The 13,766-nt window shown below is 34.5% G+C and overlaps 1 protein-coding gene across 1 annotated transcript; it reads right to left on the bottom strand.

The window, feature by feature from the left end:
- Positions 1 to 1,536: 1,536 nt before the first annotated feature.
- On the bottom strand, positions 1,537 to 11,467 carry LOC130828378 (ultraviolet-B receptor UVR8). The gene is made up of 12 exons (XM_057694343.1): positions 10,967 to 11,467; positions 9,487 to 9,673; positions 9,231 to 9,377; positions 8,758 to 8,839; positions 8,471 to 8,626; positions 6,150 to 6,323; positions 5,110 to 5,181; positions 4,125 to 4,196; positions 3,907 to 4,025; positions 2,791 to 2,876; positions 2,667 to 2,719; positions 1,537 to 2,554 (listed from the first exon to the last, which is right to left on the bottom strand). The coding sequence occupies exons 1-12, from the start codon at positions 11,097 to 11,099 to the stop codon at positions 2,456 to 2,458; spliced, it is 1,380 nt and encodes a 459-aa protein (XP_057550326.1). The 5' UTR covers positions 11,100 to 11,467; the 3' UTR covers positions 1,537 to 2,455.
- Positions 11,468 to 13,766: the final 2,299 nt, after the last annotated feature.

Below are 13,766 nucleotides of genomic sequence, written 5' to 3' on the forward strand. Positions count from 1 at the left end.
TTGTGTTGGCCTAGTCTTATTACGATAGTAAGAGTTGTGATGTAACGCTCTGACAAAGGGGTGACAAATATTGCACAGTCATTGACTGTGATGATCTCGCACCGTCATGTGGATATTGGATACATCAAACTCATCCAAATGCATATCCATAGGTGAAAACAAACTTTGTCGGCTGAATAGCAAGCTCCTCAACATTAAGAATAAAGTTCTCAAATTGAGACCATGAAAAATAAGTTGTGCAATCTCTCTAACAGGAATCTCCTAACTAGAGTAAATCACAGAAGTCACTCCTTGATGTAGTTTTAGCGTATCATAATTCATAACCTATTACATAGCTAACCTCAAAACATATGTTTTGGAACAACCATTTTGTTCCACACAACCTACTGAGGTAATCTTTCCAGGCGAGGGGATTATTTGAGTACGCACAGTCCTCTTTGTCCTTTTCTCAAAAGAGATACATATATGGTAAGTTTGCTACCTTTCTCTCTGGACCCCAACATATGCGGAATATGGTGTTGATGACTATGACTATGACTATGACTATTCTGTTCCATACAGACTTGCCCAAAAAACCTTACCCCAAAATACCTACTTTCCATGTCCTATGATTTTACTATATAATACAAAAATTTTATTTTGATCGCATCCTCACAAAATTAAAGGGACAGATCGGTACTTACCTGTTAGACATAGCAAGTTATAAACCCTCTTAGTAGAATAATGTCCCTTCACAATAGTAGAATAGAGATTGGATCTCTTGAAAACCTCCTTAACCTTGCATAAGTGCTTTAAAGATCAGTAGGATATCTTGTTGAGCGACCAAATCCTACCAATTGACCTCTTTTAAGATATCTACCCTGAATGCATTCAACCCATAGAATCGGACAACAAAAGATTTTTTCATTCATAATCGGCCTTCACAAAGGTTCGGCCTTAAATCTTTTAACTCTATCATTCCAAAGAGACGTTTCTTGGTGCATCTTATTTACTAACGATTGATGATATTATTTTGGTATATGAGACTGCAAAAGGATAATGTTAAGTTAGAACGACGATGACAAGATTGAAGTCACAAGGGCTTAAATTAAGTCAAAATAAGACAAAGTACATGAAATATCACTTTGCACAAATGAGATAAGAAGCAACACTATGACGTTAGAATAGAAAGAAATCAATCTATGTGGATGCTTCAAATATTTTGTGTCCATATTCAAGAGTAGTGAAGATATACATAAGATGTGACCCATATAAATTAGGTGTGGTAGGGAAAATGGAGTGGCTATTGGGATATTATATGATCGAGGTATGCCCCTAAAACTGAATGACAAGTTACATAGGACGTCCAATAGAAAATCGCTTATGTATGTATCAAAATGCTAAACTTCTAGAAAATATCATAGTAGGAAGATGAATAGCAAAATGTAAATGGTTTGATAAATTGGTGGACATACCTTTAGCGATACAATTTAAAATGTAAATATAAGAAATGGTTATGAGTCAAAAAATTGAGAAGATGATGAAAGAAAATTGTTTAAGATTGTTTAGACATGTTCAGAGATAGTAATTAGTAAACCTATAATGAAGATAGAAAGTTGAAACTCGTGACACGTAAAATGAGGGCAAAGATGACTTGGAGGCTGGAAGACATACAAATTGAGATGGTAGAGAAAATAAAGAACTCGTGTGAACGACCACCAGAACTGATTTATTGGTTTATATAGCCGATCCCAATATTTTGGGTTCAATATTTTTTTTAGACTGAATCACAACTACAAGGAAAACCGTTGAAATTGCCAACTTGATTTTTAAGGTAAAGAATCCCTAAAAAAGTAAATTAGGTCGATTTTTGCTACAAAGCTATAACATACGTGGGCGGTATTGTAGAAAATTGAAATTAGGTCGTAGCACTTTGAGAAGTTTGGTGATATCAAATTTTGATAAATATTCAGTAGTCGCAAAGCCACATAGAGGGCGGTTAGGAGCACAACCCCGCAACCCATTCTCATGGATCACTTTCATGGCTTATTTTCTTTTAGTTCAACCTCTACTAATTATTTAATTGCGTGTTGCTAGTATTGTTACACAAGAGTAGTAAAATTCAGTGGTTTAATGATAAAGGAAGCTCCGATATTCCCTGACCACTTTGATCTTTATTTTCTGGTTTCGCCCCTACTCCTATCATATCATGTATACGTCTTGTATTGATCACCGAGTTTAATATCACGCAGCCAGTTGCAGGGCTTTTGAAACTATGTCAATTACACGCAACATTTCCAGTTCACTTGAAGCTAGTTTGTATAATCAAAACTAGAACATCAATTTGAACCAACTGCAATTTACAGGTCAAAAAGATCTCGAATATACAGCGAAAAAAATCCCGAGCAAGAGCTTAAACACCAATACGATGTATATATACATAAAGCAAACATATAGGTTCCAATGCCTAAATACCTTAAACAGGTCCATGGTCTACACGTATCCGTTTCACATCATTTTCTGGGACACTCGCGTCATCGCCATTGTCTCTAGACCCGGCTGCTGAAACCTGCTCCTGAGAATGTCAAAATGTTTCAACCTTTAGCACATAACCGAATAAAATGGGCGAGTATACTATGCAATATTTAGAATGATAATAATTCGTTATTGAAAACAACTAAACATACAGTTTCATCAGGGACGACAGCATATCTTTCTGAAGGCGGAATTGATATTTTCCCTGTTTAGAGAATAGAGGAGTTATGCAAGTGCTTCATTTATAAGTGAATAGAGATGAGAAACGAGTAAAACCTGCTGATGGATCGGCTTTAGAGCACTCTATTCTTTGACCACGCGACCCATCCCAGCTCAACGCCTCTATGAGCTTTGGAGAGTTTCTGAAATCAAGACATATAGTTGATAATCTTAGTGTTCTTTTAATCCAACTTTAGATTTCAAATTAAGATTTATATTCAGCTAGTGCTTAGCAATTTAGCATCTTGAGATCGTCACACGTGCGGCCCGGCCTGTTACTTGGCACTGATTTCTTGTCCCGTGCATACCTTGTTCAAGGTTTTCGAAGAATGGCCCGTCCGACACAAGGCCAATAGGCACGGCTTGCCAGGACCGTTTTTTCTAGGTAAAAAGTTTTTAAAAATCGGCCCATGCTAAACCCAACCATGGCCTGCGGTGGCACGGGCACAGCTCATGGCCATGTTTAAGTGGGATAACTACTGACTTCTTAGGTTCACAATTCACATGCTTTTAGTAAATAAGGCATAAAAAGTTTCAGTAAGACGCAGTTTATTTTATATAGAAGATCAAGGAGGTTAGAACTCATTACTTGAACGCATGCCTTGGCGTCCATGGACTAATCACGAGATTCCAAACCACTGTCACGTGATTCGCTCATTTCCTCGTGAATTGAAAATAGCGAAATATAATCGTTTTTGGGCTTATTTAGAGTCAGTTTGAACGAATAACTAATTTCTAAAATGCATTATTTGGCGAATTATGTTACGCTATTCCAAACAAAAAACATTTATAGGTCCACTAGCTCACAACAAACTTCCAAATTACAGGTCTTTTCCACTGACCTCATATTGTATAGGTTATCAACTACCATTATATCCACCCAACTCAAAAAACTTTCCCCGATGCCTAATTAAGCTAAAGAGGCTCCTTCCCTAAGAATCGTATAGGGTGGTTGCAGTGTAACATGATTCGCTAGCTAATTCGCTTTTTGAATTCGTGATTCGCTCAAAGAATAGCCTAAAATCGACAATAATTCATTTTTTCGATTCGCTATTCACGAGGAGATTAGGACACTGGGTGGTTGACATGATCAAACTTACCCCTAAAAGAGCGACCAAATCAAATCAACCCGGATTTCAGGAAGTTAGAGCTGGCAATGGTATTAGTTATTACCTGTCAACAGAGTCGCCATGCCCAAGCTGTCCATTAGTACCTCTTCCCCAAGAGAACACATTGTTTCTCTCTGTAATAGCCAAAGTGTGTCTCCACCCACAACATATTTGCATTACTTTCTGGCATCCGTTTGAAACACCGTTAGTTTGCTAAAGAAGATCCATAGTGAATAATAACCATAACATATAAGAAACAAAGCAATAAGGATAGGGATTTGCCTGATCATTGGGAAAAGAAACTTGCACAGGAGAGCAACGGTCAGTATAATCGCCCACACCAACCTGTCCAAACTGCCCGATACAAAGGCAAGGTTTCAGGTTACAAACTTACAACTAAGTAGAACAGACTAATAATCCACCAAATACAGATAGAATTAACACATCAAAAATGTATATCACTAAAAGCTTATGAGAGCAACTAAATAATGCTGGAAATTATGATAGGCATATCATCTTACCACCACCCCATAGAATCGCCGAAATCGTAATGGTCGCAATGTCGCAGACGCGGTACCTTGCGGTGCTACATCTTGTTTCACGGACATCTCAAATTCATTTTATCATAGTAATTTAAGTTTTCTAGAGCATATATTTATATTAAAGCTTACAACAGACCTTTTGGAACCTAATACACTTTTTATAAAAGATTATAATGGTAAATATGTTAAACTAACAACTTACAATGGCAATTACTCCATGAATTTAAATCACAGAGTTACATGACAAGGTTTTGCTAAAGAGCAAGCTCAAAATCAGTTATAAACCGGTTGTTATGAAGAACAACCACATTTTTATTCCATACACCACCCACTCTTACACTAATTCCAGTATTAGATAAGGTTATAACTAACTAATCTATCAGCTTAGATTGTTTTCCTATATTCCACAACTCTCGAAAACTATAAAAAAAATTACTTAGTTAGATAAGATTGATACATTTCAGCAGATCTCTTTTAGATGATAAGAATCTTGACTCAGCTGACCTCTTTACAAGACCAATTTCACAGAAAAGCAAAGCCATCTTTAAAATCCAATTCTGATTACTACTGTTTATTTGGAGACCAGAATTGAAAGAAAATAAAATATATAATTCCAAATTAGTTTAGAGAGGACAAACGTCCACAGCATTTAATAAACCCTGAATTCAGATCAACAGAATAGCCAAATACTAAGTGTAGAGACAAAGGAATGGATGAGTATGAACCTTATTCCATCCCCAACCGTAAAGCTTTCCCTCGGAAGTCACTGCCATGGTATGTCTCCAACCACCTGATATCTGAAAACAACAAAACAAAGGATTCATACATTTACATAACTAGGGGTGTGCATAATTAGACTGAACCGGCAATCTAGACCTAAACCGAACTAAACCGAATCGGCCCAGATGCATTCAGTCTGGTTTACAAGTCTTACATATAAATTATTCCAGGTCTTACATATCTTTCCCTTTGAAGTACTGTATGAGCACATAGTCGTCAATTTTTTTAGGGTTGAGAGTGATTTCCTAAAAGTACACTTTTATGCATAGAGAAACTAGCATGACAATTGCACTTTTAAGTTAATGTTACTCTCTCGAACAAAGCTCTAAAGTTTATGTCAATCTCTCAAGCAAAGGGAATTGCTGATTAATAAAGAGTTATATAAATACATCTAGGATAAGGATCCATCACAATAGGCCATAGCTCCATATAAAAGAGCGATTTATGCAAATTGCAACATCATTGACATAGAATTAGTAGGAGTTCCCTCCCTAAATCTCGAATCCGCATTACTAGCTGTGAAAGTCTGACATGGTATGAACAAACCTCTCGAGTCTCAACAAAATTAGAAATGTCCAAGATCCAATCTAGTAACTTTCTATGTGAATAAATAATAGGTAAAAAAAATCTTTGAGAAGAACTCATATTGTCGATCAGATATTGGTAATCAGCATGCCACCTTAAAATCAAGAAAAAGTGCATGATATATTGATATGACGCAACAGATTAGCCACAAAAATCAGTTTTGAAATTCAACTCATCTTATAGAACACTTTCACATTTCAACTAATAATGCTTTGAGGTTTTTCACACACAAAAAAAGAACAATTGAACTCGAGCATTATGCATTGTACTATCAGCAATGTTTTGTAAAGAAAATACATATCCTATGCTCCAAACTCCAAAACCCAAGCCTCTCGTCCTGACCAAAATATAAACTAATAATACGGGAAGACAAAGACAAGCAGTGAATATAGCATGTAACCTGAGAAATGATTTGGCCGCTCAGAGCTTCCAACTTGTGGGGAATTAAGTGATCTTCAAAATCCCCATGCCCTAGTTGACCATATTTACTCCATCCATAAGTGTATATACTACCAGAAGAGGTAACAGTTATTGTGTGCCTCCATCCACATGCAACAAGATTCATCTCTATACCCTGAAAATTGATCCAAGTTTGGGTGTCAAAGATATAATGCAATCAAATTGGCAACTTCATCAACCAACATTATAAAAAATAAAAAATAAAAATAAAAACCAAAGGAAGCTCCACTGCATAAGAACAAATTATCTCTCTTTAGATAACAAATAGTTAAAAACAGGTTTCCACAAAATCTTTGTTGGAGTACAAAAGTGGAGCCATCACAGACAGCTGGGCAATTCACATTCGCTTCTTAAAAAGGGGCCTATCATTCTATTATATACTCCCTTCTATTCTATACATCTGTCTCATTTATCATTTTACATTTTTCATCAATTACTCTTAGTTTGGAATTTATTCTTAATTTGTAAGTTAAAACTTAGTAAAGTGGAATCTTGCTTGATTCGACTCGTTGTAAACTTTTTAATATCAACATTTTATAATCATTAAGTGTACATTACATTGCCCCAATGCAATGCCATTAAGTGGCTCTCACCTAGGGTGGGGTTTGGGAGGGCCGTATGTACGCAACCTTACCTTTGTTAGTGATAATACTAACAAAGAGGTCGTTTCCAATTAACCCTTGGTAGTAAACATTATGTGTAAATTCCATAAAAAGTGCACATGATTTGATGAGTCATTTTAATATAGTCCATTATAATTTAAAATTAAAATACCATAAATCTTTAGTACTAATGAAATAAGGGACATATAATTTTTAGGTATGCACAATCAAAGATATTAAGGATTGAATTAGTGCATTAGCAAACGTGCAATGAGAAATGAGACAAATGAAAGGAATAGAAGGGAGTACATAATTTTTCCACAGTAATCCAGCTGAAACAGAATGCAAAGGGAAAAAACAATGGCCAATTTGGAACTCAAGCCCATTATATCTTTTTCTAAAGAACACTCTCATTCCGCTTGGGTTTTCCTACCATGGAAAATTCCACTTTCTCTCCCATGGTACTGTCTCTATTTTCTCTCACAAACATAGTCGTTCTTTTCACCTCAATACTCATTTTATCTTTTTGTCCTTGTCCCATTCTTGCATAGGAACTTACATTGCTATTGCAGCAGAAAATTCTAGCTAACAAGAGCTAATTTGGCCAGAAAATTTTCTGCAATGACTTGCTCATCTTAACTTTTCTCCATCAGGTTTGGCAAATCATTTCATGATGGAGAAGCACCCAAAGCAAATCATTCAAGTGTGGCCTCTCATCCATCCAACTGCATTTGCTGTCGAATTTCAACACCCTAATTTAAGGTAATAAAGCAGGATTCACCCAAGAATTATCCGCATTGTAAGGGGAATTCATCAAGAACCTTAAAAGAAAATGTGAAAACAAGCAACAACAATGTCCGAGCCTTAATCCCAAAAATTATTCCCATGCAAGGAACAAGCAATAATTCTAGCAAAACTACAATAATGGTAACCTCGCGAGGGACTAAGGGTTTATTCCAAAATATGGAGTTAACATTCCAAGATTGGTAGTAGAATTCTTCATCAAGGTGTCAAATGGCAATAGAAGTTCCAGCCTAGTTCTAGTGAGAAAATTGTAAGACTTTGATTTATTTCCCATAGTTAAAACATTGAATCATCAAGATTTAATATGGGTCATCAAAGAATATCCTTTTCCTTAAATAGATAGATATTGATTTACTATCTTTTCGTTGTTAATATTCAATCCTTAAGCATAGCACATATTCTCAAATGAGATGGTCTCAAGGTCAGACCATCTCTATTTGGTTGACTAAATGTACACTTACAATTTTTAAGTGATTACTTATAATCTTAAAGTGATTACTTACAATCTTAAAGTGACCAATTATAACAAAGTGATCATTTACATTTTTAAAGTGATCACTTACAATCTTAAAGTGATAAATTAGAGAAATAGATTGATTGACGTGTTATACATGTCAACAATTGCAACAATAGATATCAACTGACAGCAGTGTGCTGTTCATCTAATCGTCTTAGTTCTAGGATCAAGAACTGCTCGTTTGCCTACAAGCAAAAACTAAGGGAGATTTATGATCAGCAAACGGAAGTTTCAAAGCACAACTTTTTCAGAGAGAAAAAGGAGCATTCATTCAAAATAAGCTCTACTATGCAGGAGTAAAAATAAGGCAAAAGCGATAGCCAAAAAATGGGGACATACATCAATTGTAGAAACTTTTTCAGGAACCAAACGATCCTTTCTGTCTCCTAAGCCCAAATTTCCATATCGGCCCCATCCCCAGCCATACACCTCACCAGCTTCTGTGACAGCAGCACTATGTTCAGCACCAGCAGCCACCATTTTCACGGGTATTCCCTGGAAAAGAATAACAGCTATGATTCTTCATAGATGTCGCATGATCACTACATAAAGACTCAGCCAGAACCAGCTTTAGCAAGTCAGACATCAAGTAATGAATTGCAGTTCTTTAACGATATTATATGTACCTGGAAGGCTTGAATTTTTTGAGGGACGAGAGAATCCTCAGTGTTGCCAATTCCAATCTGACCATTTTGGTTCCTTCCCCAACTTCAACAATAAAGAACAAAAAATATATTAGTCAGCAACAAAGATCCAGATTAGAATATTTACAATCTAGTCCAAAGTATTTATAGACATAATATTTCAAATGCTCATTTCGAGATTTTCAAATAATTTATCCGGGTATATGCTAATTAGGACACCAAGGGGGTAAACCATAAACACATGGAGGGCTTGGTATGCAAACCATAGAGTACAAACATGAGTGACATTTAGTAAATGCAAACATAGCACGTGAATAGAAAACGCAACTTATGATGGACGAGAAAGACAGTTAATTGATTAAGCTCTGCTAGAACATTTCACATTTCATGTAGTTCCAGTTCTTATCAATTAAATTTAAAATAGAAAAAGAGCAATTTATATTTAAAAAAACAACCTTGCTACCTCCCCATCCATAGTAACTGCCAAGCAGTGGCTGTCACCACAAGCAATTTGCTTGATCTTGTTACCACCAAGTGCCTTGATGGGTTGAGGAATAAATAGATCACTAGAGTTTCCATGACCTAGTCTCCCAAAATCCCCCCTGAAAACAAGGATCACATAAACAAATCAACACCATATTTGACACCTAATAATAAAATATTACTTAAAAATACAAACAAAACAGAAAAGGAATAGCCAACAAAACATACCATCCCCAACTATAGATTTGCAAATGAGGCTCAGAATATGCAAGGGTATGGTCAGCCCCACAAGTAATTGAGTCCACCTCATGACCATCTAATGCGCTCAATCGCACAGGTGAAAATCGATCCTCGGCATCTCCATGGCCTAGTTGTCCATCTTCCCCTCTTCCCCAAGAGCAAACCACATTTCCAGCTGAACATGTATTTAATAGTCACAGCACAAGTCAAGAGTATGATCCTTTTATAAAAACCTTGGTTAAACTCTTTAGTATTTATCTCAATTTAAAAAGAGGGAAGGGGTTTCGCACCAAGATAACATAAAATAATATACTCTTCAATCACAACCAAATTGGAACGCTATTGCCCACCAAAGACAATCAACTTCCCCATACTTCCTTCTATGTCACAATTTCCCAGTTAGTAAAAGTTGGTGAAGCTCATTTCCATGCAAATTAACTCGTCAAAAAACCATCTAGAGCTGAGACTGAAGTCATGGGTTTAACACAAACTCACAAGCAGAAACAAAATTTGTGTCAAGGTCATTTAACAAGACGAGGCACTGTCAATTGATGAACATTGGAGATTACTGGGCCAAACCAAAATAAAAAGGATAAACAAATCAAACCAGGTATTTATCCATGTGCAAGGATGTATTAAAACATACCAACAAGTAGCCCAAACAATTGGTAATCCTATATGTGTTCATTGCAATGGTGGATCATTACTATATATTAACTAAGATAAGGTTCAGACTGATCAATATTAAGCCAAAGTTAATGTTCTTCAATTGCATCTTTGAAGACTAGACCCATAATCACTCAAAACTGACCTATTTCTAGATTGATAGTTCCTGTGAGCATCACCATAAGCATCCGAGGCACCAATGCAGCATACCTATTGTTTGTAGCTAGTAACATAATTAGCTATCCAATATCCTGGAATCCTTCTTTCTACAAATATAGGTTTCAGCTTTCATTACCAGGTTTGGTTACAAGACTCTCTTAAACTTTACAAACAAATGACAATGACAACTAAGCATGGGCCACAGCTACTCAAACGACGTAGTTGAAATATCATCACTTGAATAAGATACAGTTTTTAGTCTTTACTCTTAATATACAATGCAACCATGATCATCTCACTAACACATGATGAATTCATGATCTTCTTAGAGAATCTGATCTTGTCTGAGTTGGAGCATGTATCATCTTCGCTAGGAGGAATATAGGATCAATTCTCCCTTCCCCTCCCCTAGCCTTCCTTTACCCTCAGCCTACCATGTACCCAAGGAAATCATGATCTAGTTTATCCTTTGAGCCACACTTTCAATCACACAAAAAAATAATAATAAATAATAAACAATTCTAGTGAAACTTTGAACAAAAAACTCAAACCACAATCACCCAAAACAATCAATACATCACCAAACTATCAATTACAATGCTCCTATAAATAAATCAGAACAAAATAAAGTAAGGGTTCTTACAGAGAAGAGCAACAGAGTGACTAGCACCAGCAGAAATGAGAAGAATCTGACGAAAATTTTGATGGGTATCGCTAGATTTCTCCTCAACTGCAGCATCTACAACAAAGGTTTGATCTTTTTCCTGTGTACCCATTTCTTGATCAAAAAAGACAAACCCAGAAACCCCAAAAACACATTAAAAAAGAAAACCCACAAAGAAACACAAATTAATTCCTAGTTTGTCGAGTATTAGTACTGTGCAACAATTTGAGAAGAGAAAAAGCAGGTAAAATTGAATCGACAGTTTTCTGAAGGCAGGTAGTACAGAAGAGAAGAGAAAAGAAGATACTAGATGACTAGACAATGGAGCAAAGAAGGGCTGTGATTTGTAGCATTCAATGCACAATTAAGGTCTAAGAAAAATAGTTTTGGTGAGTTATAGTTTGTGGTCAGTGGTGGCCATTCCCATCCTCCACCACTCGTTTGCTTTTAGTTTCCCTCTGTTTTACTTCTTTTAATACCTCCTCCCTCTGCTCACGTGAGTTTCCATATTTTTATTGTTTTTTGATGTCCATTTTTGTATTGTTTTTATTATTTTAAGATTTTTTTTACACAATTCTCTTACTTTTAAGTTTTAACTATATCATCATTGTTATGGGTCAAATAATTAAGCCCATATAACATTTGGCCACTCTCTTAAGAGACCGTCTTTTCTAAAGACGGTTCTCAAAAGCCCAGCTTATTATGTTAATTTAAAAAAACTTATGCGTGCATGTAATTATAATGTGAAAAGTCATATAATATATTTGGAGTTATAACAATATTTATTTGGGGCTATAACGTAATATATTTGGTGTTAAACCAGCATATATTTGAGGATTATAACATAATTTATTTGGGGTTATAACATAATATATTCGAAGCTATAATAATATATATATATATTTGAGATTATAACATAATATATATGAGGTTATAATAACATATATTTATGGTTATAACATATTATATTTGGGGTTATAACATAATATTAGTTCGGTATCTAATTGTCTTTGTTTGAGGATATAATATTTTTAGAATACCAAATATATTTATGTTATAACCCCAAATATATATTGTTATAACTCCATATATATTATATTACTACTTCAAATATACATTATTATAACTCTAAATATATTATGTTATAACCCCAAATATATTATGTTATAACCACAAATATATATTGTTATAACTCATATATATTATGTTATAACCTTAAATATATATATTATTATAACTTCAAATATATTATGTTATAATCCAAAATAAATTATGTTATAAACCTCAAATATATGCTAGTATAATACCAAATATATTATGCTATAGCCCCAAGTAAATGTTGTTATAACCCCAAATATATTATGTAATTTTTCACATTACATTTACAGGCACGCGTCAAATTTTTTTTTTAAATTAACATAATAGGCTGGGCTTTTGAGAACCGTCTTTAGAAAAGATGATCTCAAGTAAGAATTGTTGTAAAATATTTAGTCAAATCTTAAACCACTTACTTTAGTCCACTAACTTTTTAAAATAACTACCCACTACTCATTATTAACCACCACTATCACCCATCATGCCAATGATGTCCCTTAATTCACTGACAACCTTCATTCTACCATTATAAATACGTATTGCATGCATCATTTGCACCCTAAGGTTTTATATTCATGCTTTTACTCCGCAAAAATACACTGCCCTCCTACTTATAATCTATACTTAATCAAACATTCCTTCAATTGAGTGAAGTCATCCTACAATTCGTTAATCTTGTATTCATTAAATATCATACATTCATTGATTTTTGTTTTCCGATCTGACTTGAGCATTGGAGGAGTTTTCTGAAAAATCACCCCCGGAAAAGATTAATATTGTATTGCAGGATTTGAGGTCTCATCAGCAGAAGGATCATAAGCATTTCCTAATTTTATTACGGAAACAATTATAATTTAATTATTTGTGTTATTATTGGATGTTGTATTATCAGGAAGTAGAAAGAGCAAATAGCTTTTAAGCTAACTGATTTTCTTTTTGCTTATTCAGTGGTGAAATTTAAAAAAAAAATTGATCAAAGTGTCAAACTATTTCTATTTGCTAAAACTTATTTTGAAGCTAGTTTTAAGCCAAAATAAAGAGAAGTTGAAAATAGTTTTTTTATTGGCTTCACAATTTTTACTTTTAGCTTAAAATTTCTCGAATAAATAATCAATAAACAAATTTCTTAACAATTAATTGATATAGTTAACTTAATAGTAAGTTAAAAAGTCAATGCTACTGACTAGTTAAATTTTATTAGACTCGGTGAAAGCATTTAGGCCCTCAAATGACAAGCCTTTTACTGTTTGATTCTGCGACTAGTGTTAATATTTTTCTGTTTGATTGAGAAAAAGTTATAAATATTTGAACAAAAAAATTCATAGGTGTTTAATCAAGATAACTTCAATACTTTTCATCAATTTATATGGATTACGTACACTATAATTTAACATTTGGATTGTGTTGCACATTTCAATTATATTATTAGTCAATGATAACAAGCTATGTAAAATCACCACAATTATATCAAATTGTCCTTACAAAATTTTATGTTATGATCTAAAAACTCTTCTGTGGTCCAACTACTAAAAGGTATCTTCTATGACGCAACCTCACTAAACCGTGAAATCTAGCAGTCTGCAAAGCATTGAACCATGAGCGTTGAAACACTAAAGAGGCAAGAGCTGCTCGAACGAGCAATCTAGCAGTCTAGGCTCTAATTTTTATTTTAGCAATTTTTTTT

The sequence above is a fragment of the Amaranthus tricolor genome, chromosome 12, assembly GCF_026212465.1.
Source record: "Amaranthus tricolor cultivar Red isolate AtriRed21 chromosome 12, ASM2621246v1, whole genome shotgun sequence".
Classification (NCBI taxonomy): Eukaryota; Viridiplantae; Streptophyta; class Magnoliopsida; order Caryophyllales; family Amaranthaceae; genus Amaranthus; species Amaranthus tricolor.

Excerpts from the sequence above, each read along its gene's own strand:
- LOC130828378 (XM_057694343.1), bottom strand. The coding sequence starts at position 11,099 with ATGGGTACACAGGAAAAAGATCAAACCTTTGTTGTAGATGCTGCAGTT. Across the intron at positions 9,674-10,966 it reads TCACTCTGTTGCTCTTCTCT|CTGGAAATGTGGTTTGCTCT; the intron begins GTAAGAACCCTT and ends ATACATGTTCAG. Across the intron at positions 2,877-3,906 it reads CATGGCGACTCTGTTGACAG|AAACTCTCCAAAGCTCATAG; the intron begins GTAATAACTAAT and ends TCTTGATTTCAG.